The 27,205-nt window shown below is 40.8% G+C and overlaps 2 protein-coding genes across 6 annotated transcripts in view; one reads left to right on the top strand and one right to left on the bottom strand.

Annotated features, from left to right (window-relative positions):
- NUP188 (nucleoporin 188) overlaps positions 1 to 25,084 on the bottom strand; it is a 49,262-nt gene extending 24,178 nt beyond the window's left edge. For 2 of the 5 annotated variants that reach the window (XM_079113888.1, XM_079113889.1), the window contains exons 1-13: positions 24,995 to 25,041; positions 24,574 to 24,666; positions 18,952 to 19,006; positions 17,500 to 17,573; positions 12,112 to 12,196; positions 11,148 to 11,228; positions 10,638 to 10,682; positions 9,598 to 9,690; positions 9,357 to 9,476; positions 5,931 to 6,142; positions 5,090 to 5,204; positions 4,088 to 4,288; positions 2,313 to 2,402 (exon numbers count right to left, since the gene is read on the bottom strand). In XM_079113888.1, the coding sequence (XP_078970014.1) occupies positions 2,313 to 2,402; positions 4,088 to 4,288; positions 5,090 to 5,204; positions 5,931 to 6,142; positions 9,357 to 9,476; positions 9,598 to 9,690; positions 10,638 to 10,682; positions 11,148 to 11,228; positions 12,112 to 12,196; positions 17,500 to 17,573; positions 18,952 to 19,006; positions 24,574 to 24,666; positions 24,995 to 25,026 (1,296 nt within the window). In that variant the 5' untranslated portion in view covers positions 25,027 to 25,041. Of the gene's footprint in view, positions 1 to 2,312; positions 2,403 to 4,087; positions 4,289 to 5,089; positions 5,205 to 5,930; positions 6,143 to 9,356; positions 9,477 to 9,597; positions 9,691 to 10,637; positions 10,683 to 11,147; positions 11,229 to 12,111; positions 12,197 to 17,499; positions 17,574 to 18,951; positions 19,009 to 24,573; positions 24,667 to 24,994 lie in introns of those variants that run through there. The other 3 variants (XM_079113890.1, XM_079113891.1, XM_079113892.1) reach the window with 2 other exon arrangements.
- Positions 25,085 to 25,127: 43 nt separating this feature from the next.
- DOLK (dolichol kinase) lies at positions 25,128 to 27,205 on the top strand. Its single transcript, XM_079113907.1, has one exon. It carries the CDS (start codon positions 25,423 to 25,425, stop codon positions 27,037 to 27,039), a length of 1,617 nt encoding a protein of 538 aa, XP_078970033.1. The 5' UTR covers positions 25,128 to 25,422; the 3' UTR covers positions 27,040 to 27,205.

The following is a 27,205-nucleotide window of genomic DNA, read 5'->3' as shown; positions in this document are numbered from 1 at the left end:
TTTAGTTTTAAAGATACTCATCAAATATCACTTCCCACTAAAAAGAACAAGAGCTTCTTGGAAAGCAGATTCTAGGTCCTACACAATAATCCTATAGTATCTTGTCATGCCAGTAAGCAATAGAGATGTTGCTATCAATACAGATAAGGGGGCTGGGGCTGTACCACAGTGAGTGGTAGTGTGCTTGCCTAGAATGTGTGAAGCACTGAGTTCAATTCTCAGCACCACATAAAAATAAATGAAAATAAAAGGTATTATTATCCATCTATAACTAAAAAAAAAAAAAATTTGAATTTAGAAAACTGATATGGGCAGTGTCAAATGGATTCAGAAGGCAATTTGAAAAAGGTATTACTGATCAAAGATGGGGCAATCTCAGTCTAAGAATAAGTACTGCAATGGGGCTAGTGGGGCTGGGGTGGTGGCCCAGTGGTAGAGTGCTTGCCTAGCACACATGAAGCACTGGGTTCAACCCTCAAGCACCACATAAAAAATAAATAAAGGTATTATGAAAAACAAAACAAAACACAGCTAGTATGTTTAAATCTATGAGCTCACATGATATGGTAAAAAAAAAAAAAAAAAAAAAAACAGAAAAACCCACTAGATACCTTGGAAGGCTGCTTCAGAAAACTGGTAAATACAAGAAAAGAATCAGGTATGTATAGTAGTTTATACCAAACTACCAAATAGTTGATGAACAGAAATGTTTCAACAAAGGAAAGGCAGAATTAAAGTGCCATTTTGCAATTTCTATTTCTAACAAACCACATCAGAGGGATGCAATCAGCAAAATCCAGGAAATGGGGTAGTCACCCAGGAAGAATGTTGGAATCAACAACAAAACTGTCAGCACCAATGAAAAGGAAGGCAATTTACAGATCAACACTGTCCATCATGACTGCATACGATGGAAGGGTCTATGTGTGCTGTGCTTTCAAATACGGAGGTCACTAACCAGAAATAACCATCATAGCACTTGAAATGAGGCCAACGATGCTGAGCACCTGAGTTTCCAATTTCAGTTTCAATCATTTATATTTAAATAGCCACATGTGGCTTGTGGCCACTTTAATGGGCAGCACAGTCACTGAGTAAGATAAGCTTAAGACTTACCAACCTATTACACCATTTGGACCTTATTTAGATTCCAATACGAATAAATTTATGTACAATTAATGACACATATAAGACAACTGGAAATTTGAACCTGGACTTCATATTTGAAGATACTGGGTGTTTTTGTTTTTGGGTTTTTTAGTGTGGTAACAGTTGGAAAGTTAAGTTTTACTGAAATATTCATAAATGATTTGAAATACTGTATCTGGAATTTGCTTCAAAATGATTTAAGAAGGGAAGGGGCAGAAATGAAATAAAATCAGCACTGAGCAGAGAAATATTAGAAGTTGGTGATGGGATCATAAAGGTTAATTATACAACTTTTTCAACTTTAGTACAAGTTGAAATGTATCATTTAAAAAGAATGTTGAATTTTTATTAAAATGAAGAATATTTATTTATTGTAATCCCAGTGACTCTGGTGACTGAGGCTGGAGGATTGCAACTTTGAGGCCAGTCTCAGCAACTTAGCAAAATCCTATCTCAAAATAAAAAATAAAAAAGCCTGGGGGTGTGGTTCAGTGGATAAGCACCCCTGGGTTCAATCCCCAGTGCCAACAAACAAAAACAACCCTCGATATCTGGGATAGATGAACTACAGATGTGCATCAGTGGATTTTAATATCCTCAGGGGTTCCTGAAACCAATCTCCCAGAGATACCAAAACATGACTGTATACATTATGATTCCATTTCTAAAAAAAATTATTATATTTTTATGTACGTGTGGGTAGAAAACAGAAAGGAATACATCAAAATGTTAATAGAAGTTAACCTGTGTGATCAGATTACATTTTTCTTTTTATTAGCATTTTCTTTTTTCTCTACAATTAACATACATCACTCATATAAAAATAAATGAATATAGCTGGGCAGTGGCACAGGCCTGTAATTCCAGCAACTCAGGAGGCTGAAGCAGGAGAACTGCAAGTTCAAAGTCAGCCTCAGCAACTTAGCAACTCTGTCTCAAAATAAAAAATAAAAAGGGCTGGGGACCTGGCTCAGTTGTTAAGCGCCCTTGGGTTCAAACCCCTGTACCAAAAAAATTAAAAGGGAAAAAAAAAAAAGAATCTAAACAGCAATGAACAAATCAACATGTGAAAAACGCCACGTAAGCTCTGAAGAGGGTGCTGTGGCTGTGGGGATCTGACTGATCAGGTGGGCAGGGCACAGCCTCAGGAGAGCGACACTGACCTGCTGATTGCCCAGCGTGTGCAGCTCCAGCGAGGTCAGAACGAAGGAGAGGAGGCCATGGACACACATGCAGGCAGTACTTGTGGTACACTGCAAAGGCAAGGGAGTTGGTGAATCCAAACAGCACACTCCTTCCCAGACTCAGCATGATTCCATTGTGTTAATAAAGTCCTTGTAAACAAATGGGAAGGGAAACTGAAACTTTCACAATTTTCCTAATTTAGTTACAAGATCTGGAAGACTAAGGGAGAAACAAGAAAAGTAGGAATCACATTACAACAGCCAAGAATAAAATCAAAAGAACTATTTTCAAAGCGATCAAACTTTATATGAGGGGCTGGGGACATAGCTCAGTCAGTAGAGTGCTTGCCTTGCAAGCAAGCACAAGGCTCTGGGTTCGATCCCCAGCACCGCAAAAAAAAAAAAAAAAAAAGTTTATATGGGAAAGGGGGGCTAGGGAAGAATAAAGTTACTTTGGATTAGGCAGAGGGGAGTAAAGGAAAGGGAGCGGGCACAGGGATAGGAAGAATATCGCAATGAATTGAATATTATTACCCTATGCGCATTGATGACTACAAGACTGGTGTGATTCTACATCATGTAAAATCAGAAGAATGAGAAATTAAACTCCATTTATGTATGATGTGTCAAAGTGCATTCTACTGTCATGTACAGCTAATTAGAGCAACAACAACAGCAAAAATAAAAAAATAAAATAAAAAGTTTATATGGGGAAAAAGAAAACCAAATCCAGTCTAATGACACCCAGCCTGAACTGCCACCATTAATCAGCCAACACCAGCCAGCGGGATCTGTTGGCCGAAGTTTGCTTTATTTCCTTTTAATAAAGCATGTTTTAGAGAAGTTTTGGGTTCACATCACAGAGTCTCTTTACTGTACTATGAATCCACCTACTCAGCCTATTCATCCCCTCTCTACCAACCAACTCCTGGCCACCACTGTTCCTTCTATTGTCTCCAGAGTTTTGAATTCTCCAGCATGTCTTATTCTCAGAATCATACACTATGGAGCCTTTTCAAACTGCTTCTTTTACTTAGTAATATGCACTAAAGGTTCCTCCCATAGTTTGAAAACTCATTTCTTTTTAGCACTGAATGATATTCATTGTCTGGATTTGCCACAGTTTATTTATACCTACTGAAGGACATTATTGCTGTCTCCAAATTCTTTCAATTACGAATAAAGTTATAAACATCTGTGTGCAGTTTTTTGTGTGGACATTAGTCCTCTATTCCTTTGAGTACATACCAAGGAGCCTAACTGCTGAATCTAAAGTTTCATTTTTTTATTTGTTCATTTTATTTTTTGTGGTTCTGGGGATCCACTTGCTAAGCAAGAGTTCTACCACTGAGCTATCTACATTTTAGTACATTAAAATAAGCTATGTGAGCTGTGTCACTCAAAATAAGCCCCAACACAAGGCTCCAGAGAGTTTCCAATTCACCCTGGTCCAGCTGAATAAGTAAGTCCCCCAGAAGGGAATACCCAGTTAAAAAAGGCCCGATCTGTCTTCTAACACATTTTACTGGCATAAGAGTCAGACAGTGAGTTTGAACTATCCACCACTTACTGGCTACTATTGTTCTGGGCAATTTCCTAATGTGTAAAATAAAAAGTGAGAAGGTGCGGACAGTGACAGTAAACGCTCTGTAAAGGTCAGTCACATTTCACTATCGCCCTCTTCATGACTAGGATGCTTACTAGGTCCTGCCCTGCTCTTGCCTCTCACCCTCAATCAACGACCTTGGACTCACATCATTGCCCCCACTGGCAAGGGACCGCAGCAGTCTGGTCAAGTACTGAAATACATTGAGCTGGATGGCTGTGCCTCCTATCTTCCGGACCACACTGCTTGTCTCTTCTGGGTTCAGGGTGTGACGGAGGAGAGCCCAGGCCAAAAGCACTGGGGCATGATGCAGAATGTCCCCAAAGGTCAACATCAAGTGGTCCATGTCCTAATGTAAGGAGAAAACACATCTGTGTCTCTGAGGAGAAAGAGTCAAGTTCAATAAGCCTTTCATTCATCCAGAGAGGCCTTGTTCTCCCATTCTGATATTTCATTATTCTTAAAGCCCACCTATACCTCACTAATAAGCGCCTCAGTGTTCCCTTTACCCACAGGTTTTTTCCACTGGTTAGTCTTAATTTAAAACTATAAAACACGTGCTCAAATGAAAATTCTAGAAATTTCATTACCTTGATTCTTCTTCTTAATTTTATTTTTCTGGTGAAGACTGAACCCAAGGCCTTGTATGTGATAGGGAAATGCTCTACCAGTAAGCTATATCCCCAGCTCTTTCTTTTTTATTTTGGCACAGCATCTCACTAATTTGCTGAGGCTGGCCTCAAACTTGTAATCCTCCTACCTCGGCCTCCCAAATCACTGGGATTACAGGTGTGCACCACCACACCCAGCTCATTTTCTACCTTTTGAACTACCTCATCTCAATGTTCACCCCTTTTCCTTTTTCACAGACCCCCAAAATACAGACTATCCCCAAGTTTTGTCTCTGGGCATCTTTTGTTCTTGTACCATCTCCATGAATGACTCTCCTTGCTCCACAAATTCAACTGTCACTTCTGCAAGGATGAACAAAAAAATTAGACTTCTTCCAAACCTAATGATCTATTTAATAACACGGAACCTTAAATTCCACATTGCTGAAAATTTTCCACAGCAGGATAGTTCAGTGTTGAAGAACACACTGCTAACTACAAAGCTTCTGAAAGGAGAAGAGTAGCTCTTCCAAGCTCACCTGACAAATAAGCCCGTCCTGAGCAAACTGGTGCAGTTCTCTCCTGTCATCCAAAGCACACTTATGCAGGGACTCAATATCCATGCCTTCCACCAGGATGAGGGCACTGAAATAGCTGGAAAGAAAAACGGTACCAGTCTCATGTGCTGCTCTGAAGCTCACTATAGACCAGGTGACACGTAAGACACTTCACTATCAAAATCATTACTAAGTTACTTAACATTCTTTTCCCACATGAATCTAGAATGTATTTTATACTTCCAAGGACATTCAACATGACCAGTCACACTTCAAATATCTGGTAGTCATATGCATCTGTATCCACCATACTGGGCGGCACAGACCTAGTACCAAAGGTTTCTACAGCCACCACTTACACCTAACTCTGGTAAGCCATCTTATTTCTCAAGCATTAGTCTTTGCTCACAGAGGGAATAGGCCTCAAAATGTGGCGATGTCCTTGGCCATCAGTGGAGAAAAAACAAGAAATTCAAAGTCAACAGATGATGGCCTCAAAGAGAGCAGAGAAATGCCTAAGCCATATCACTGATTTCTTAACATTTGATAATGTCTATCCCATAACGGTGGCTCAACAACTGTTTGCTGGATGAATAGATGAACTTCTTAAATAAGACAGAAATAAAAGGTGGTAATACTTTCAAGAACACGTCCCCCTCAGGCCAGTCTTCACCTCCTGTATGAAGAGAGCAAGTCCGTACACCCATCTATCGCTCCACTAATGAGACGCACCCGCTTTCCCCTCGCTTGCTGACACAACCCCACAGCATCGATGCTGTGAACACTGCACAAGTCCCGTGATGGCCAATTCATTCAGACTTACCCAATCCGATCTACAAAAGGATCCATGGTCTCATCTACTAAGTGCCGATTAGTCTGCCTACTACCAAATCCTTGCTCTTTAAACATCTTGGTCAACACTAGTAGGTCACTGGGTGCCATTTCAAAGTATGCATAGTAAAGGAAAATAATTTCTAGCAGCATGGACTGTTCCCGAAGGCACTGAACAAACCAGCGTGATACCTGGCGCTCAGTCTGCACAACCAAGGAAGAAAAAAATGGGAAAGTGAAATTAAAGACCTACTTTATTTTTTTTTAAATTTATTACATAATATATGCACATTATAGAAAATTCAAAAAGTATAAGAAAGTGAAAAAAGTGTCCCTCCCTACAATTTCTATTGCCTAGTTATCCAGATCTCTCCCAAGAAGCAGCCAGTGTTACTTTTGTTTCCTTCCAGCAATATGCCATATATATCCAGTCATTCATTCTCTAGTCTATCTTCAATCCAAATTTTGTGTGTTTGTGTGTAAATGTATATATAACACTCCCTGCTCCCTGGTACTGAACCCAGGGGGATTTTATCACTGAGCTGCATTCCCAGCCCTTTTCTATTTTAAGACAGGGCCTTATTTTTTATTTTAATTTTTTGGTGGTGCTGGAGATTGACCCCAGGGCCTTGCACTCTACCCACTGAGCTATCTCCCCAGCCCCAGGGCATCATGAAGTAGGTTACAGAGGCTGGCACTGAACTTGTGACACTCCTGTCTCAGTCCCCCAAGCTGCTGGGATTACAGGTAAGTGTCACTGCACCTAGTTCAAACAAGTAACACACCACACAAACTATTTGGCACCTTACCTTTTTCCCTTAACAATATATCTTACGATTATTTCCTATGGTAGTATATTAAGAACTTTTTTAAAGATATTTTTTAGATGTCAATGGATTTTTATTCATTTATTTATATGTGGTTCCTCACACCTGCAAGACAAGTGCTCTACCACTGAGCTACAACCCCAGTCCTATTAAGAACTTTTGTTTCTCACTACTTTTTAGAGCTATATAGTAATCAATCATGTTGACATGTCATAGTCTATTCGAAAGTGTCCTTGTTTTTATCACTGCATAATATTCCACTACAAAGGCCATAATTTATTCTGCCCAGATCACCTGGAAGGGCACTTAGTCAACAGGATTTTTTGGCTAGTAAAACCATGCTGTATGACAACACAACTCAGCAAACACAGCAGAGCTGAACCATACTGAGCCGGTGGATGTCTGTAGACATCATCTTCAACCACTGCCAGATAAGCATTCCTTCAGGTGACCCTGCTACACTCACCAGGAAAGATCACATGGGCCATAAACTGTAGGACAATGAATGTGAAAAGACTACAAGGATACAGAATGTGTTCTCTGAAAATAACAGAATCAAATGAAAAGCTATGAACAGTTAAGTAAGATATCTAAGAAAAACATTCAATACTTGAAACAGCATACTTCTAAATACTACATTCATAGCTTAATTTTTTCTTTTTATCATGGATTCATCTAGATATTCATTTGGCAAAAAGTATGAAGAAAGAGATATGGCTTAATTTTTCTCTAGATTGAGTAGTTCCAACATCCTTTATTAAATAATCTAATGTTTTTCCACTGATTTGAAATCTCATTTTAATTACTCACAAATTTCCTACTAGTATCTGAATGTATATCTAGAATTTCTATTATTATTATTATTATTATTATTATTATTATTATTTTTGTGTGTGTGTGGTGCTGGGGATTTAGCCCAGGGCTTTGTGCATGCAAGGCAAGCACTCTACCAACTGAGCCAGATCCCTAGCCCTAGTCTCCCTTTTTAAATATAAATTTTATTTTTTTATTTCTTATTTGTTCTTTTTAGTTATACATGACAATAGAATGTAATTTGACATATCATACATGCACAGACTGTAACTTCCCATTTTTGTGGATGTACATGATGTGGAGTTTCATTGGTCATGTATTAAAAGCACAGGAAAGTTATGTCAGCTTCATTCACTGTCTTTCCTATTCCTGTCCCCCTCCCTTCCCTTCATTCCCCTTTGTCTAATCCAGTGAACTTCTACCCCACCCCAATGTGAATTAGATCTGCATATCAGAAGAACATTCAGCCTTTGTTTTGGGGGGACTGGCTTATTTCATTTAGCTTGAGAGCCTCTAGTTCCATCTATTTACTGGCAAACGCCATAATTTCATTCTTCTTTATGACTAATATTCCACTGTGTATATGTACCATATTTTCTTTATCCATTCACCTGTTGAAGGGCACCTAGGTTGGTTCCACAGTTTGGCTATCGTGAATTGAGCTGTTATGGTCACATCACTATAGTATGCCGATTTTAAGTCCTTGGGGTATACGCCAAGGAGTGGGATAACTGGGTCAAATGGTGGTTCCATAATATGAATTTTATAATTAGTTTTTCCAGTTCCAGAAAAAAGGCAGAACAAACACTAGTATTTCTTTTTTTTCTGGGACTGCACTGAAGTTAAAGGTTAATACAGGATGAAGCAACATTTTTATAGTACTGAGTCTTTATAACCAAGAAAGTGGTCCTTCAATTTTGTTTTCTTTTAATTAACACCCTTTATAGCATTTTAAAGTTTCTCTTCATTTTGATTTTGGACTGCTTATTTCTGGGAATTTTATGCTTTTAATTACTATTTTATGCTCTTGCTTGCAAACTTTCTGGAGAGACAGAAATGTTCTGTAATTTGTAGTTTAAGTGGGCCCTTTTCTCCCATTAAATATTTTAAATAGTTAATGTTTTTGTTGACAGGTTTTAATAAAAATGTTTTCTCTTCAAAACAAAAGGTCACAAAATGGTGGTGCATGCCTGTAATCCCAGTGGTGTAGGAGGCTGAGGCAGGAGGATCACAGGTTCAAAGCCAGCCTCAGTATCTTAATGAGGCCCTAAGCAATTCAGCAATATCCTATCTTTTTAAAAAAAAAAAAAAAAAAAAGGTGGCTCAGGATGTGGCTTGGTGGTTAAGCACACCTGGATTCAATTCCTAGTAGCAAAAAAAACAAACAAACCAAAACAAAGAAAGGTCAACCTACAATCTATAAATGCATGCCGCTTTAGAATTTAGGATAAAATAGTCAAACTAGTATTACATGCTTGATAGAAAAATGACAATAAAAGAGATGAAATTGCGGGTTTCTAGTATCATTAACCACTAACAGAATATTTTCGGTGAGAACAGAAAGTAAAGAAACAGAATAAAGCAAGTCTACGGAAAAGGTCCATCATTAAGTACCATTAATTAAAGTCACCAATGTTTTGATCTGACATACAACTTTCTGAAAATAATAATCCATACATGTGCTAAGTTTATACATTAGCAAATAACTTAGCCTAGGGATCCACAAGCAAGGACACACCATTCCCCATGAGCTACAGCAGAACACAAGCACCACATACCATGAGGTTCCCATGCGTCTCCCAGGTTGGTGCTTCAGTTTTATATAGCTCTTCAAACTGCTGCCTATATTTTAAAACTAGTTCCTTTTCCAATTTATCAACACAGTCTGCATATTCAACCTTAAAAAAAAAAAAGAGAGAATAATCCATACCTAAAAAGGTAAATATTCAAATAAATACGAATAGTATATTTAAAAGGATTGAATGATATAGGGGATCCAAGAGGATTCCACAGGCTTACCCTGTAGGGGTGTCTTTCATCTTGGAAATAAGTGAGAAGGTGTAAGACACAACGAAGAATATAGGTTCTTTCTTCATAGTAATAATCTGCAATCTGGGAAGAATCCAAAGACTCAAAATTAATTATTCACCTTTGGAAAGAGGATATTCAATTTTACAATTACTGATAACAAGATTATGTAAAGGCGTAGATGGAAAAGTTAAACTTACATAAGTAGTCACAAAAAATGCAAAGATGTTGAACTAGGCCCCCCCAAACAAAAAGATCTTCATAAACTAGGAAATAAGCCATAGAAGATGATACAAGAAATCACTGAACAAGTTTCCCAAAAAATTTTCAAGCATGATTTCTCAAAGTATTCAAGTAATAACCAATGCTACTGGCTGACCGGCCAAACACATGTAAACAAATATAAAAATACCACTCACTGATATATGTTCTAACTGCTTATAACTAATGTACTTAAGTCATACTAAATATTAAGTGAGAAACTGCTTTATAAGTCACAAATTCCATTTTAAAACTAAAAAATGAAAGGTTATAGGTGGGGAAGTGGGAAATATAAGTTAATGCTGCTGGATTTAGAGAAAAGCTAACCATAAACCAGGTTCCAATACCAGTAGCTAAACAATCAATCTCCTTCAGAAAAACTCCTCAGCTGGGTCAGGGGAGAAAGCCCCCGTTTCACAAAGGTGTTAATAAGTATCTTCACCAAGACCTCAAACTTCCCTATACAAGAGTCAAAAGCCAGCAATGCTCAGGAAGACAGTCAAGAAGCTGTCCCCCAACTATACTTAAAAAATGAAAAGGGTAGCCAGGTGAGGTGGCACACATTTGTAATCCCAGCAACTCAAAAGGCTCACGCAGGAGGGTTACAAGTTCAAGGTCAGCCTGAGTAACTTTGTCTCAAAATAAAATTCTTTTTAAAAGGGCTACGGGTGTGGCTCAGTGGTAGAGCTGCCGTGGATTTGATCCCTGGTACCAAAAAAATAAAGAAAGGAGAACAAAAAAAATAAAAGGAAATGTTAACTACTACTGACCTTCAGGATTAAGGCCTGGCTCTGCCTCTCATCTTGCAAGACCATCTGAGGAAAAACAGCAGTGAAGAAGTAACCTCACAGGGAAAACTCAATTGACAAAGAAAAAGATGTACATCTTTGCCTCACCCTTCAAGATTAAAATTACCCATTTGTTTTTATTAGTATTTCCTACCTTATTTTTATCTAAATCTATCCAAACCTATACTTAAATCTTTCCCCCTGCCTCCTCTGGCCTCAGTTTCCTCATCTGTAAAATGAGAAGCTCTTTCAATTCTATGATTAGCATGGCAAGCTCTGACCTCTCCACCCTCCATGTATGAGAACAGATCTCAGCTTATGTACATGTTCTTTTTTAAGTCTCAGGAAGCCTTTCTTGAGAATGGCTATATCTGATAACAACAGAGGCAGGTTATACTGACCTGCCTCTATTGACAGAACTAGTGCCCAAACCCTAAATTATCTAAAACCACCAAGGAAAATACAGCTGATGGAGCTGGGCAGGCCACAGACCTTGAACGAGTCCCGAGTACCCCTGTAATCCTCCTGAAGGTAACACTGGAGCAACTGCACACTCTGTTCTTCATCAAGACCCTGAAATGTAGAGCTCTTAAGTTAAGAACAGTCACCTCAGCTCAGAAACCACACACAGCATGCAAAGCACTAGATTTTTCCTCCAGCCAGATGTGGTGGCTCAGGCCTGTAATCCCAGCCGCTCAGGAGGCTGAGGCAGGAGGATCACAAGTTCAAAGCCAGCCTCAGCAATTTAACAAGACTCTGTCTTAAAATAAAAAGGGGTTGGGGATGTGGATCAGTGGTTAAAAACCCTGGGTTCAATCCCCACTATTAAAAAAAAAAAAGATATTATACAACATAACAATTTTAACCCAACTATAAGAAGGGGCCACTCACTGACACACAATTTGCATGACAATACCACATGCCAGAAACAAGTGCTTATTTACCAAGCACATTAACAAAGCAGTAGGCATAATATGGGCTTCTAAAAATTGAACAAAAACAGCTAAATATTGAAACATAAACATAGTCAATTTAAAAACATGTATGCTGCCAGGCATGGTGGCGCACACCTGTAATCCCAGCGACTCAGGGGGCTGAGGCAGGAGGATCACAAGTTCGAGGCCAGCCTCAGCTACTTGGTGAGACCCTGTCTCAAAATGAAAAATAAAAAGGCCTGGAAACATGGCTCTGTGGTTAAGGGCCCTGGGTTCAATCCCCAGCACCAAATAAATAAACACATATATATGTATGCTGAAGAAAACTCTATGATATGTAATAAATGGATCAGACAACTTCCCTAGGTGACTTGTGGCGAGAAGAGCTGCATCTTGGGTATTTGTAAAACATAACAAGCTCAATTAATCCCCAAAATTCAAATAAACTAAAATTTTTAACAATAAAACCACATATGTCCACACTATAAGCAATAACCAAGCCAGTGCTACTTTTTACTCACCAAAAACTTGCTGATCCTTAAGCCCAGTTCCTTTAGTGGTGAAGCTACATCTTTATTAGCTTTCACTTTTTCCGCTGAACTTGGACTATGAAAAGAATAGCGAACATTTCCTCATTCTCAATAACCCTCTAGGGGTTTAAAATAAAAATTCTTAAGAGATATTTTTACTGCAGGCTTTTTTCCTGCCCTTTAGGTATTTATAAATACATAAACACGTTCACCACTATAGACTTTAAAACACAAAACTGGTTACGCCTAAGTAATAAAAAATAGATCTGCTAGGTTTAATTATTTCTCATCCTTACAAATATCCTAAAAGATAAATACTACTACCCCATTTTACAAATGGAATTACCAACACTTAGTAAGAGGAAATAACTTACCAAAAGCCCACAGCTAATAAAACTTGAGATGAAATGTAAACCCAGGTCTGTTAGTGTACACATAGGTATTATCAAAATCTGTCCACTGAGAAGGTCTAGAAGCTGTAACACCCCAGTAGGAGCAAACACAGTCAGCACCCAGATCTTGGTTTCTAATACCATCCTTCAATAAAAGGAAGCAGGACTCCTTAGAGAAATGATTGATTCTAGATCTGGGGCAGGAAAAATATGAAACTGAAGCATTTCATAGGGTCCTAAAGTAAGGAAGTATTCAAAAAACAAAGAACAGGGACACGTCAAAAGGACAGACATCAATCTAAAAGAACTCCCAAATACAGGGGCTGGGGGAACAAGCTAGTGATAGAGCGCTTACCTAACATTCACAAGACCCTGGGCTCAATCCCAAGTACCTCCCCCCAAAAAGTATAAACAAAGTACAAAATACATATACATGAGTTCTTATTGATATAAATGAGTGAATGAGTAGGGAGGGAGTAGGAGCAAAATCTTCCTTACAGGAAAATCCAAAATAGCACACAGAGATGTTGCCTACTCAAAAGGTGGGTTTTAATCCCACCACCCCACATTAAGAGTGGGCTGTTTCTTCATGGTTTTCCTTTTTTGAAGGTTCTTACATTGTCTCACACATGAGTTTTTGGGACACTTCCTATCTAAACCATAACACCTAAGGAAATAAAAGGTGACAAGCAGATTAAAATATAGTCTAGATAGATAGAGCAATGTACAAATATGACAATACCTAGTGTGGGCAAGGATGCAAAGCACCTGGAAGCCTCAGACATCATCGTGGGAATGCAAAATGGTACAGCAGCAACTTTGGAAAAATAGTTTGGCATTTTCTTAAGAAGTCAAACGTGAATTCACTGCATGGTTCAGCAAAAACACCATAAGGAATTTTCCCAAGAGAAATGAAAACATATATTCACATAAAACCTGTATGTTCATGTTTACTACAATGGGAATCACTATTCTTCATGAGGGGTAGGAATCAACATTTTGTGACTCAACCATGTCGTGGAACATTCGGGAATGCTAAAGAACAGACTATCAACATGCAGCAAGGCAAGAATGGACGCCCAACACACAATACAGAATGCAAAAGCAAATCCCAGATGCTACATACTCGAGAATATATGACATTCTAGGAAAAGAAAAAAGGGGATGGAGAAGAAGCCAGTGACTTCTTGGAGATGAGGGCAGGAGATGGTCACAAAGAGGCGGCACCAGGGAATTCGGGAGGATGATGAAACTTCCGTGTTCTAATTGTGGTGGTGGACACACGACTCTGGTGTTTGTCAACATGTGCCTGCACGACCGATGTGGTCCTACAGTGTGTAGAATCAGAAAAACGAGAAGTCATTCTCCACTTACGGATGACTTACAAAATGCATAAATGTACTCTACTGTCATGTAGAACTAATTAGAACAAATAAAAAATCAATAAAAACAATTAAACTATATGCCATAAAGAGTGAATGTTATTGTATGTAAAATAAAAAAATACAGTTAGATGTCCAAACACTTGGCTTGTCAACTCTACTTAGAGGAAGATAGACTCTTAAGGAAATCTGAAAGAGGACACAAAGAGAACAATCTGAGGCTGCTCACTACAGTGTCGCTCACAAAGACCAAAGATCAGGTCTGTTTGAATCAATCTGACACAGCTGTCACCCGTAACGAGCTCTGCGTGTGTGCATGCTGGGGGTACCAGCAGCAGCATTTGTGAGTGGAAACGTCGACTGGAATACGTACAGCAGAAGAGCTTCACCCTGAGCCCTGATTTACAGTGACTTGTGGGTGATGTTTAAAACATCTCCAAGACCAACACCTAGTGCACCTGAGGACACACGTCATGAAGTGAATAAAAAGACAAGCTCTGGATGTTCATCCTCCATGAGTGAGAGAGTAATTCTTGGGCCCCAGAGAAACTGAGGACTTCAACTTTATCAGAACTGTTAATTTCCTTTGTGTTTAAAAAATCTGGAGCAAAAAGAACAAAATGTCAATTTGGATGGGTAAAAAAAAAAAAAAAAAAAAGAGTGGGCTGTTCTAGGAGCTGGGGTTGTGGCTCAGTGGTGGAGCACTTGCCTAGCATGTGTGAGGCACTGGGTTCAATCCTCAGCACCACATAAAAATAAATATAAATAAAAGCGTGGTGCCCATCTATAGCTAAAGAAAAAAAAAAAAAAAATCCCAGCGTGGGCTGTTTTAGTGACCCTCTTCGAAAGAACAGAGTAGGGAAAGTGAACAAAGTAACTCTGCAGAGGAAAACTCCACAAATGACACCTCAACAGTGTGAACAAGGTAAACACTGCTAGTAACGTGGAGTACCATGCCTTCGGATATAAGAATGGTATTTCAGCTGGGGGCACGGTGGCACATGCCTATAATCCCAGTGGCTAGGGGAGCTGAGGCAGGAGGATGGAGAGTTCAACACCAGCCTCGGCAACTTAGCGAAGCCCTAAGCAATTACGCAAGACCCTGTTTCTAAATAAAATACAAATAGGGCTGGGGATGTGGCTCGGTGGCTGAGTGTCTCTGAGTTCAATTCCAGGTACTCCCCCCAAAAATAGATAAATAAAATAAAATAAAATAAAAATATTTTTAAAAAGGGCTGGGGATATGGCTCAGTTGTTAAGTTCCCCTGGGTTTAATCCCCAGTACCAAAAAAAAAAAAAAAAAAAAGAATGGTACTTCACCTCTGTGTATTCTTCCCAAAACCCACACCCAAAGTCTAATAATGAGAAAAATATTAGACAAATCCAAATTAAGAGCAAGGTCATGAAAAGTAAGAAAAAACTGAGATGTTGTCACAGCCACAGGGAGATTAAGGAGACATAACTAAATGCAATATGGTACCCTGGACAGGATTCTGTAAGAGAGGGTACTAAAGAAAAAAAAACTGGTTAAATTCCAATAAAGTCTAGAGTTTAGTTTTAGTTAATAAAAAAGTCTACAGGACTTCAAATTCCATGCTACAGCAAAGGGCATGTTTCCTTTTAGAAAACAAAGTAGAAAACAGTGATAGAGCATGTGAGCAGTATGTGCAAGGCACTGGGTATGATCCCCAGCATATAAAAAAATAAAAATCAAAGAATGAAATGCTATAAAAATGTCCTTTCTATGACCCGAAATATAATGTTGTTGAATTTTTTTAAAGAGATTCTCACATTTCACAGAAAATCCACAATATAAAGGCTAGTATAAGGGTAAACAAAAGTTCTGAAAGAAGCAACACGGAATGATAATTAAAAACACAGACACTAGAGTAAGACTGCCAGGTTTGAATCCTGGTACCACCACTTACTAGCTGTGTGACCTTGGGCAAGTTACTTATTGTGCCTCAGTTTCCCCATCTGTAAAACGGAAACAATGATAATAAGAGTACCTAAATGTCATAAAGTAGTGATTATACTCTTTTAAAAGTCCATATAGTTTATACATTTAATGGAGTAGCTATAGATAAAATAATATCTGGGAAGTACTTCAAAATAATTAAGGAGAAAGAGTTCACTGCTGAACACAACAAAAAGTTCATCATTAACCTGAGCATAAAGACAGTAAAGATGTAATAAATTCAACAGATGTTCGGAAGTAGAGGGAAATGAGGATGTCCACCCTGATGTACAACAGCATGAGATCTACAGTAGGAATTATGGTGAATGAATCTCTGTTTGTTCTTTGGGGGTGTTGGGATCAAATCCAAGGCCCTAAAGGTGCTAAGCAAACACTCTACCACTGAGCTTCATCTCCAGCCCCCCATTCTTGTCTAACAACATATTTTATTATTATTGTTAAAAATAGTAAACTAGGTAGGCGCAGTGGTGCACACCTGTGATCCCAGAAGCTTGAGGATCCTCCTCTTGAGGCAGGAGGATCATGAGCTCAAGGCCAGACTCAGCAACTTAGTGAGGCCCTGTCTCTAAAAAAATATAAAGAAGGGCTGGAGATGTGGCTCAGTGGTTTAAGCACCTCAATCCCCAGTACTGGGGGGAAAAAAAAGAATAAACTATCTTAGCCAGGTGTGGTGGTGCAGGCCTGCAATCCCAGCTACTTGGAATGCTGAGGCAGAAAGATCACAAGTTCAAGGCCAGCCTGGATAACTCAGCAAGACCCTGTCTTAAGGAAAAAATTTAAAAAGGGCTGGGGACACAGTCTGGTGGTAGAGCACATGTCTAGCATACATGAGACCCTGTTCAATTCCCAGTACCACAAAATATAATAACTATCTCAAAAGGTTGTTATAAGGATTAACTAACAACAAATCAAGTGCTAAAAAAAAACAACTGGTTATGCTAAGCAAAATAAGCCAATCCCAAAGAACCAAAGGCTGAATGTTTTCTTTGATATGCGGACGCTAATTCACAATAAGGTAAAGTGACAGAGGTAGTTTGGATTAGACAGAGGGGAGTGAAGGGAAGGGAGGATGTATGGCGGTAGAAGTGATAGAATGAATCAGACATTATGACCCTGTGTGCACATATGATTACACGACCTACATCATGTACAAGAAGAAGTTACATTCCATTCATGCATGATGTGTCAAAATGCATTCTACAATCACATATAACTAACTAGAACCAATTATTAAAACTAAAAACAAAAAAAACAACAATTGGTATGCAGTAAACCCTACAGAAGTGTCAGGTGATACTATCACTGTTCACTGCTATGTGCCATCAGCTAGTGCCACACAAACTTGGCAAGCCCTAAATAAATATCAGAAATAGCAATTGAATATTTAATGAATCCACAACCTCAGACACAAGGTTAGATAAGTGGATTCTATACTATTGCATTTCTGGAATAAATTTCCCTTTCTTTCACTAGAAAAAAAGGTACCATATTCTTTTCTATTGATAACCAAACTATTCTCTCTTATCTACCTAACCCAGGAATATAATAAATGAATCTGTAAGAACTGTTTCATCTATGCCAGTTTCTTCAGGGGAATTACTCTATGAGACTCATGGAATTGCCATACCTTGGAGGTTTGTAGTAAGAAAGCCCTTCTAACAACCGCTGCCAATGTTTATTCAGTTCCGCTTCAATCTGATTCTGGAAAAGAACAAGGCAATTATTCAAATGCAATTTTAATCAGATTCTAGGATCACACTGAGAATCACATATTCCTTTGAGTCTCTTTAAAATGCATTTCCCCCTAACAGTTTAAGTCATTCTGAACACACAATTCTGCTGCTGAGTGTGCAGTGGCACACACCTATAATCCCAGCAGCTGGGGAGGTTGAGGCAGGAGGATTTCGAGTTCAAAACCAGCCTCAGCAAAAGCAAGGCCCTTGCAATTCAGTGAGACCCTGTCTCTAAATAAAATACAAAAATAGGGCTGGGGATGTGCCTCAGTGGTTAAGCACCCCTGGGTTTAAACCCCAGTACTTTAAAAAAAAAAAAAAAGAAAGAAAAACACCAGAATTCTATAACCACCTTTTCTTTAGCTAAACACTGTAGTGTAATGATTTATCCTTATTAGGAAGTTTCTGATAAATATATTTTGTAGTGGTTGCATAATAATTCATGGAGTGGCTAGTATGTAATTATTTACTATTCCTCTAATGTTAGAGACACTTAAGCTTACTGTAATTCTTTATTAATTAATATAAATAAAGAGCAAGGCACAGTAGTGCATGCATGTATCCTCAGTGATGTGGGAGATTGAGGCAGGAAAAGTTCAAGGCCAGCCTGGGCAACTTAACAAGACCTGGTCTCAAAATAGAAAATAAAAAAGACCGGGGATGTAGCTCCACAGTAGAGCACTCTTGGGTTCATCCCCCAGCATCAGCAGAGGCAGGTGATGGATGGATGAATGGACAGATAATGATGTGCTGAAAAGCTTTGTGCACACAACCTTCAAGGATTTCCTTCTCTGAAGATTCATTCTAGGAGAATCACCACATAAAGGCTCTAAAATGGGTGTTAACATGATTAGGTTAATTAAAACAATAACATCTTAACATCCTATCCTCACAGGCTTGGAACATTTAAGGATCAACATGAACAACTCTATTGATCATATACTTGGCAAGGTCCTAGAAACCACAGCCTCTCTGACCTAAAGGAGGAAGCTAAAAGGAAAACGAAGAAAAGGCAAGAAGAGCATCAAACAGACAAGACTGAGATCTCAGCTTGAGGCAGTGGAATGGCATCTGTACCCTACTCTCAGCAGCTAATCAGTCAGCACTGGTATTTTTTTTTCAGAAGAGAAATCAATGAGGTACAAAGAAAGACAGACTTAGAAAATTTCAGCAACCACGCTATCAGACACAGTCCCATGTCAGCAAATAAAGGCCAGAAATGCATAATGTTTATAAAGTTTTAGAAAAAAGAAAATGTGTTTACTTTCCACTTTAAAGGCAGTTTTATTTTTGTAACATAAGACACACAGAACACTCAGAAGCTGCTCAAGAATATTACCACTTACCAGTTCTCTCAGAGCTGACCTTCCAAGTAGAATTGTCCATAGTTCTCTGCTGCTCCTAAAAAATGAGAAAGCACTTCTAGATTAGATAAATTTGACTACACTGCCTCATAGCTATTTGTCTACGCCCTACCAGGAATGGAACCCAGGGGCATTTTACCACTGACTGACATCCCCAGTACTTTTTTTTTTTTCTAACTTTATTTTATTAATTTTTTCATGTGGTGCTGAGGATTGAACCCAGTGCCTCATATGAGGTAAGCACTCTACCACTGAGCCGCAGCCCAGCCCTCCCCAGTGCTTTTTTTTTTTTTTTTCGTGTGTGTGTGTGTGTGTGTGTGTGTGTGTGTGTGTGGTGCTGGGGATTGAACCCAGAGCCTTATGCTTGTGAGGCAAGCACTCTACCAACTGAGTTATATCCCCAGCCCCCCAGTGCTTTTTATTGATTATTTTGAAACAGGGTCTTGCCAGTTACCTGGAACTCAGGATCCTCCTGCCTCAGCCTCCTGAGCAGTTGTGATTACAGGTGTGTATCACCACACCCAGCTCTATGTCTGTTCTTTAAAAGCAAGCAACCAACCAACCCCAACACACAAGACAATCTCTTAAAATTGTAAAAAGTAATCCTGTGCATTGAAATATGATCCTCAAATAAAAATTAAGAAACAGTCACCATATTTCAACACATTTAAGATGTCATTAGAGCCAGGGGTATAGTTTGTTGCTAAAGAGCTTGCCTAGCAGGCTTGAGGCCTTGAGAGGGAGGAAGGAAGGGAGGGAGGGAGGGAGGTGGGGGGAGGGAGGGAGGGAGGGAGGAAGGAAGGAAGGACAGATGCAGGCAGGCACAGCACAACATCCCTATAATCTCAGTGACCTGGGAAGCTGAGGCAGGAGGATCACAAGTTTGAGACCAGCCTGGGCAACTTAGCAAAACCCTGTCTTAAAATAAAATAAAAAGGGTTGGGGACACAGCTCAGTGGCAGAGTTCTTGCCTAATATACAAGAGACCCTGGGTCCAATTCCAAGTACTGCATTAAACAAACAACAACAAAAAGAATCAAAAAGATGGCATTAACTGTAAGATACATGATCATTTATGGTTCACTAAGAAAGCAATGCTTCCAATAAACTATGAAAACTCAAGTATTACAACATAAATGGATTACAGAGGCACTGAAAATTTTGTACCTTAGAATTAATGAAATATAATAATCAATAAATTACAGTATATCCTCCATACCAAGACACCTCAACTTAAAACTTCTAAATTGGGGTTAGGAGTGTATAGCTCAGTGCTAAAGCACACTGACCATAAAGTTCTGTGTTCAAGTTCAGTCTTCACCAAAAATTTCTCTTCCCTTGTCACTACAATGCAGTAACCAATATGAAAGAAGAATCTAAAACAGGACCATATGTATGTGTGTGTGTGTGCGTACACACACACCATCACCAGTGTTTCTTCGAATATGCTACACCCCCAGTGTGTGCTTACCCCAAGCTCCTGTTCTCACCCATGCCTTTAAGATTTCACAAAAATCGATTTTAGGATTTAAATCTAAAATTAAATTTCCAAATGTAATCATTAAGAAATGTTCTAGCACTTGCACATGTGAGGCATCGGGTTTGAGCCTCATCACCACGCAAAAATTAAATAAATAAATAAATGTTACTTAAAAAAAAAAAACAAAAAAAGGAAACGCTCTCAATAAAGTTATAAGCGGCATAGGGTTTATATTTTGTGAAATCCCAGATCACTACCTAGAACAATAACCTGAAACAATACCACTTAGAAAGCTTATCTGCAGAATAAGATAAAAGGCCCTAACAAAATATACTATGCCACAAATAAGTTAATTAATTTAATTAAATATTTAACAAAAAGAATGCAAGCTTTGCTAACTATGAGGATAAACTGAAAACTGTTTTCCCATTAAGACTAACACAAAGCCCTAGGTTCATCTAAAAACTCCTTCGGGATTTTCCCATCAAAAGAGGTTTAAACACACCTGAAAATTATAAATCTCTTTCCTAATGGTTAATATTTCTAACAAAACAACTTCATTTCTGCTAAATCTATACCCACCAACTTCCCCAACAGCACACTGGAATCACTAATCATTTTTCTTGATAACAAGTTAGCATTCACTGTTCAAAAATAATTAGGAGATTAGATTCATTTAATGAAATAAATGTGTCCCTTTACACTGAAGGTAGAAAGGTATAAGTATTGCAAGCCTTCAGTAATTTAAAACAAAGAGGCAAGCTCACCATTAAAGAAATTTACAGTAAAATTTCAAATTTTATAAAGGTATAATTATCTTCTAACTTGTGTGATATATTTGAATTAGCAATAAATAAAGGGCGTTATTTTAAATGGCATATAGTATACTTGCCTAGAATGTGTAAGGCTTTGCGTTCAATTCCCAGAACAACAACAAAAAAATTAAAAAGGAAATAAAGGCTGGGCACGGTGGCACACACAGGAGGATGGAGAGTTCAAAGACAGTCTCAGCAACTAAGCAGGGCCCTAAGCAACTCAGTAAGATCCTGTCTCTAAATAAAATAAAAAATGGGCTGGGGATGTGGCTCAGTGGTTAAGCACCCCTGGGTTCAATCATTGGTACCAAAAAAAGAAAAAAGAAAAGAAAATGGCATGTATTTTTTCCTTTACCTTTTCCTTCTGGTTTGCACAAAACTAATTAGATATCTATGATTAAAAAACTCTTCTGTTTAGCTGGGCATGGTGTTGCACACTGTAACACCAGCTATTTGAGGCTCAGGCAGAAGGATTGCAAGTTCCAGTTCAGTCTTGGCAACTTAGTGACACCCTGTCTCAAAATTTAAAAAGGGCTGGGGATGTAGCTCAGCAGTACAGTACCTTTGAATTCAATCTTCAGTAACCCACCCCACCAAAGTGACAAGAGGCAGTAGAATCAAAGAGAAACAATTTTTATCAGGAAAGGAATCCTTGTGGAATTAAGTGTTAATGGTTCTTCCATTTCTACACATTTACGTCTTGGTCTTGGAATAACAAGAATATAAAGAAATCTAAAATCTTCATTATACTCATAATTAACATTAACACTGTGAATGACAAACAACATTAAATGCTCTTTACATAAAGGACAAAAAGGAAAAGTACTTAAGGGAATGATACTAATAATTAGAGACTCAAAAGGAACATAATCATATAGAAGAGTGTCAGAGAAGAAAGATCACTAGGAACTGATCTGGGGGTAGAGGAAAGACTTCACCTCAAATTGGGACATGAAGGTTTGAGCCACGTAATTCTCAAAAAAAAAAAAAATACAATAGATGCTGAACACAGAGGGGCAGGCCAGTAATATCAGTGAATCAGGAGGTAAGGCAGGATTATAAATTTGAGGTCAGCTGGGCAACTAAGAAAGATCCTAACTTAAAATGAAAAATAAACAGGGTGGGAGTGGGTGGCTGGGGGGTAGCTCAGTAATGGAGAGCTTGCCTAGCACTTGTGAGGCTCTGGGTTTAATCCCCAGCACCACAAAAAAATAAAAATAAAAAATAAAAAAAATAACAGATACAGCTGGAACTATGATGTTCAATCTAAAGGTCAGGAAAACATCTTCTATATACATTTTACTTATTTATTTTTTAAATTTTTTTAGTTGTATGTGGACACAATATATTTATTTATTTCTATGTGGCACAGAGGATCAAACCCAGTGCCTCACATATGCGAGGCAAGCGCTCTACCACTGAGCTATAGCCCCAGCCCCTATTATCCCTGTTTTAGAGATAAGGAGACTGAGGTTGGCATGCTTCTATATACATTTTAAAGAAACTAAATAAGTGTTAAGAGTGTTGTTCATTTATTTGCACAATAAATAAATCTGAGCTAAGTATTTGGGGAAGAAACTAAGACACAAAAATTTACATAACTGCTTCAAAGGTAAAGTTTAAAAAAACATACTGATTTCCAGTCCAAAACTCTAGCAAACATGGAACTCCATTCCTGAAAGAGATGGACTAAAGGACACTGGACATTACCTGCCTTAGAGAGATCCATTTGATTGAAAAATTTTAGTGAAAGCTACTGAGAGATTAGGAATAATAGTTTCTATAATTAAATCCTTTTGGAGAAAGCTAAGACAGAGGAGTTACTCCAATTAGACAGTTCTCTTGACAAACAGTTATACTGCACATGGAGAAAATAAATAAAAGCAGCACTGCCCATCTGACTCCACAGATGGGGTACACCTCTCCTGTAAAATGAGATTCAAGATTAGCAGCAAAAGTTTATCAAACTGTAGTCTTGTGTATATTTTTAAGCATACCTACACCACTCAAGACTTCTACAAACACACTACCTGAAGAACACAAGAGAAACACAAAAATGTCAATATTCAAACTGACAACCTCAAATGACCTTCCCAAAACTCTTGAATAAAAGCATTCTTCCATCTTGATTAGTGTCAATTCATTTTCACATACACAATGACTTTCCTACAAGAACACCATGCTCCACAGTCACCTCAAACACTCCCCTGAAAAGGACTCACAGTTTGGAGAAACAGGAGTTCAAAAAGATAATGTGACCTGTCTGAGGTCAACTGCAAATCAGCAGGCACCAGGAATAGAATGAAAATTTTCTTGGTCCAGACCTCTAGAATTTTCAAACAGAAGGACTGCTCTGGAACAAGCCTTCCAGTGCTAAAAGAAAGATTACTCTAATACAGACCATGAGCAAAGAAGTGCCTAGAAATCCAAATGTCAATCAAAGTCTATATTGAGGGATGAGTTTGGTAGGTTCCTCAGTATGATCAAAGCTGGCAAATCAAAACTTTTCCTCCCCTTGTTCTCTCTCATTAAAGAAGATGCCTTATCCTACAGTAGTTACACTTCACACAGGCTCCACAAAGACTATAAAGCAGACTTAAGAAAAGGAAGGTACAGAAGACCCCGCTGCCAATCAATATAAGGGCCGGCAAGAAACAGCCAAAGGGAAATCCAAAACTGGTCCTCACAAGGATCGTACCTTGCCCTGGGGAAACTCCAAAGAAAATCTCACTTCTAGCTGGATGAGAAGTGAAGACAGTGATATTGGAGAAGACTGGCAATGTGTGTAATAGATATTTACATGTTCCTCTTGGTGTTTAGGATACAGTGGTGGACAAGACAAAAAAAGCAGGGTAAACCTGCTGGCCCAGTCAACAAGAAGTGACAGGGAGGAGGGTGGTGGGGAGAATGAAGACACCTTTTCAAGCTGTAATGTGGACAATGGAGGTGTTGTGGTATGGCTGTAGCTCTGGAGTCGGACAGCCTTCGATTTGATCAAGGGACTATCTATGAATTGGACTTCTTGAGGCATCTGTATAGGATAAGGCGCCTCTTATCCAAGTTGCAAAGACCGGATGAGCTGACGCCTAGTAAGCGCTTCGCCGTGGGATGGCGCTAGTAAGCGCTCTTGAAGTGAGTGCGTGTCTTCCAGTAGTTCATCTTCTTTTCCCTGAAGCCCAGTACAGTGCCTGGACCCTCTTAGCGGATGGGGGCCTGTCGGCTAACTGAATCAATGCAGGAGAAAAAAAGAATAGATGCGCGCAGAAAGAGAGCCCTCGGGGGAGAACCTGGGGCGCGGGCGAGGCCTACCCAGTGCCGGGGCAGGACGCGGGGAGGCTGCAGCCGGGACGGGTGGCGGACCCCCCAGGCGACCGCGAAGCGCTCCGTCGCGCCTCGAGGGAGCTTCACCGCCGGACGAGAAAGCGTGGGTGGAGCGCCAAGAGACGCGCCGGTGGGGAGAACGGAGGAAGCAAACGGGAGCCGGGTGAGGAGACGGAGGCCCGGCGCCGAGCGAAGGGGAGAGCAGTCGGCTCGCTCTCGCACAAGTGCCCCCGGTCCCCGCGCGCGGGGACCGTTTGGACCTAACCGCCTCCCGTCTCAGCGCCCGTCCACCCGGCCCGGGCTCGTCCCGCCGCCGCCACCTCATCCCGCTCTCAACTCCCGTCCCGCTCCCGCACAGCTTCCACCCCGAGCCTCACAGCCACCCCCGCCGAATTGGCCCGCTCCGCACCTTACACACGGCTCATCGGTGGCAGCCGCCATCTTCGCGCGCGCGCGCCCCGGCCCCGCCCCCAGACGCGGGGCCCACGTGACCGCTCGCCTCCGGACAGGGCGCGTAGGCGGGGACTTTCGTCACGTGACGGCGAGGCGGGGCCAAGATGGCGATGCCCAGGGAGGTGAGGAACCTGTGGTGGGGACGGTGGAGCCCGTAAAGGGAACGGAAGAGAGGCAACGTCTACACCGCAGGTTGGAGGCGGTAAAGGGTCATCGGGCGCTAGCTCCTAGCCGCAAAACGTGACCTGCTAGTGGAGCTCCCTTCTCAAAACTGGAGAAGGTTGTTGACTGAAGCTGCTGCCCTTCTTCTTGGCGGGGTGAGGGGCCCAGTGGCCAAGGCGTCCCTGCTCACCCCGGCTTCCCTAGAGCCTTGGGCTTATAGACATGACCCGAAAGTGCCCTCCCGCAGCTCCGGAGCACGGGGCTCCACCGAGCGGGACAGTGCTGGCAGAGGCGGCGGTGGTGTTCGCAGTGGTGTTGAGCATTCACGCGGCTGTCTGGGACCGATACTCGTGGTGCGCAGTAGCCCTCGCAGTGCAGGCCTTCTACGTCCAGTACAAGTGGGACCGGCTGCTACAGCAAGGAAATGCCGTCTTCCAGTTCCGAATGTCTGCAAACAGTGGCCTACTACCCGCCTCCATGGTCATGCCACTGCTGGGACTGGTCATGAAGGAGCGCTGCCAGGCTGCTGGGAACCCGTACTTCGAGCGCTTCGGCATTGTGGTGGCAGCCACTGGCATGGCAGTGGCTCTCTTCTCCTCCGTGTTGGCTCTGGGCATCACTCGCCCAGTGCCCACCAACACTTGTGCCATCTCGGGTTTGGCAGGAGGTGTCATCATTTATATTATGAAGCACTCGCTCAGTGTGGGCGAGGTGATTGAAGTCCTAGAAGTGCTGCTGATCTTTGTTTATCTCAACATGATCCTGCTCTATCTGATGCCCCGCTGCTTCACTCCTGGGGAGGCACTGCTGGTATTGGGCGGCATTAGCTTCGTCCTCAACCAGCTCATCAAGCGCTCTCTGACTGTTGTAGAAAGCCAGGGGGATCCAGTGGACTTCTTCCTGCTGGTGGTCGTGGTAGGGATGGTGCTCATGGGCATCTTCTTCAGCACCCTCTTTGTCTTCATGGATTCAGGCACTTGGGCTTCCTCCATCTTCTTCCACCTCATGACTTGTGTGCTAGGCCTGGGGGTGGTCCTGCCCTGGCTGCACTGGCTCATCCACAGGAACCCACTGCTCTGGCTTCTTCAGTTTCTCTTCCAGACAGAAACTCGCATCTACCTCCTAGCTTATTGGTCCCTGCTGGCCACCTTGGCCTGCCTGGTGGTGCTCTACCAGAATGCCAAGCGGTCATCTTCTGAGTCCAAGAAGCACCAGGCCCCCACCATCACCCGAAAATATTTCCACTTCATTGTGGTAGCCACTTACATCCCAGGCATCATCTTTGATCGGCCACTGCTCTATGTGGCTGCCACTGTATGTCTTGCAGTCTTCATCTTCTTAGAGTATGTGCGCTACTTCCGCATCAAGCCCTTGGGTCACACTCTACGGAGTCTCCTGTCCCTCTTCCTGGATGAACGAGACAGTGGACCACTCATCCTGACACACATCTACCTGCTCCTGGGCATGTCTCTTCCCATTTGGCTGATCCCCAGACCCTGCACACAGAAGGGTAGTCTGGGGGGTGCAAGGGCGCTAGTCCCCTATGCAGGTGTCCTGGCTGTGGGTGTGGGTGATACCATGGCCTCCATCTTTGGCAGCACCATGGGTGAGATCCACTGGCCTGGAACCAAGAAGACTTTTGAGGGGACCATGACATCTATATTTGCACAGATCATTTCGGTAGCTCTGATCTTAATTTTTGACAGTGGAGTGGACCTAAACTACAGTTATGCTTGGATTTTGGGGTCTATCAGCACAGTATCCCTCTTAGAAGCATACACTACACAGATAGACAATCTCCTTTTGCCTCTCTACCTCCTGATATTGCTGATGGCCTAGTGTTATGCAGTAGCAGTGATGGAGGGAGCAGAGACATGAGGAGGATGAATGGTCCCCACAGCAGTTAGCCACTTGGGCATGAAGAGCCAAGGGGTAAAAAAGCAGATTTGATTTTTCAGTTAATTCAGGCTTAAAATTTAAAAAAATAATAAAATGTAAAAAAATG

This window comes from Sciurus vulgaris (assembly GCF_902686455.1).
Source record: "Sciurus vulgaris genome assembly, chromosome: 15".
In the NCBI taxonomy this organism is placed as follows: domain Eukaryota; kingdom Metazoa; phylum Chordata; class Mammalia; order Rodentia; family Sciuridae; genus Sciurus; species Sciurus vulgaris.
This window is presented reverse-complemented; position numbering and strand designations above follow the sequence as displayed.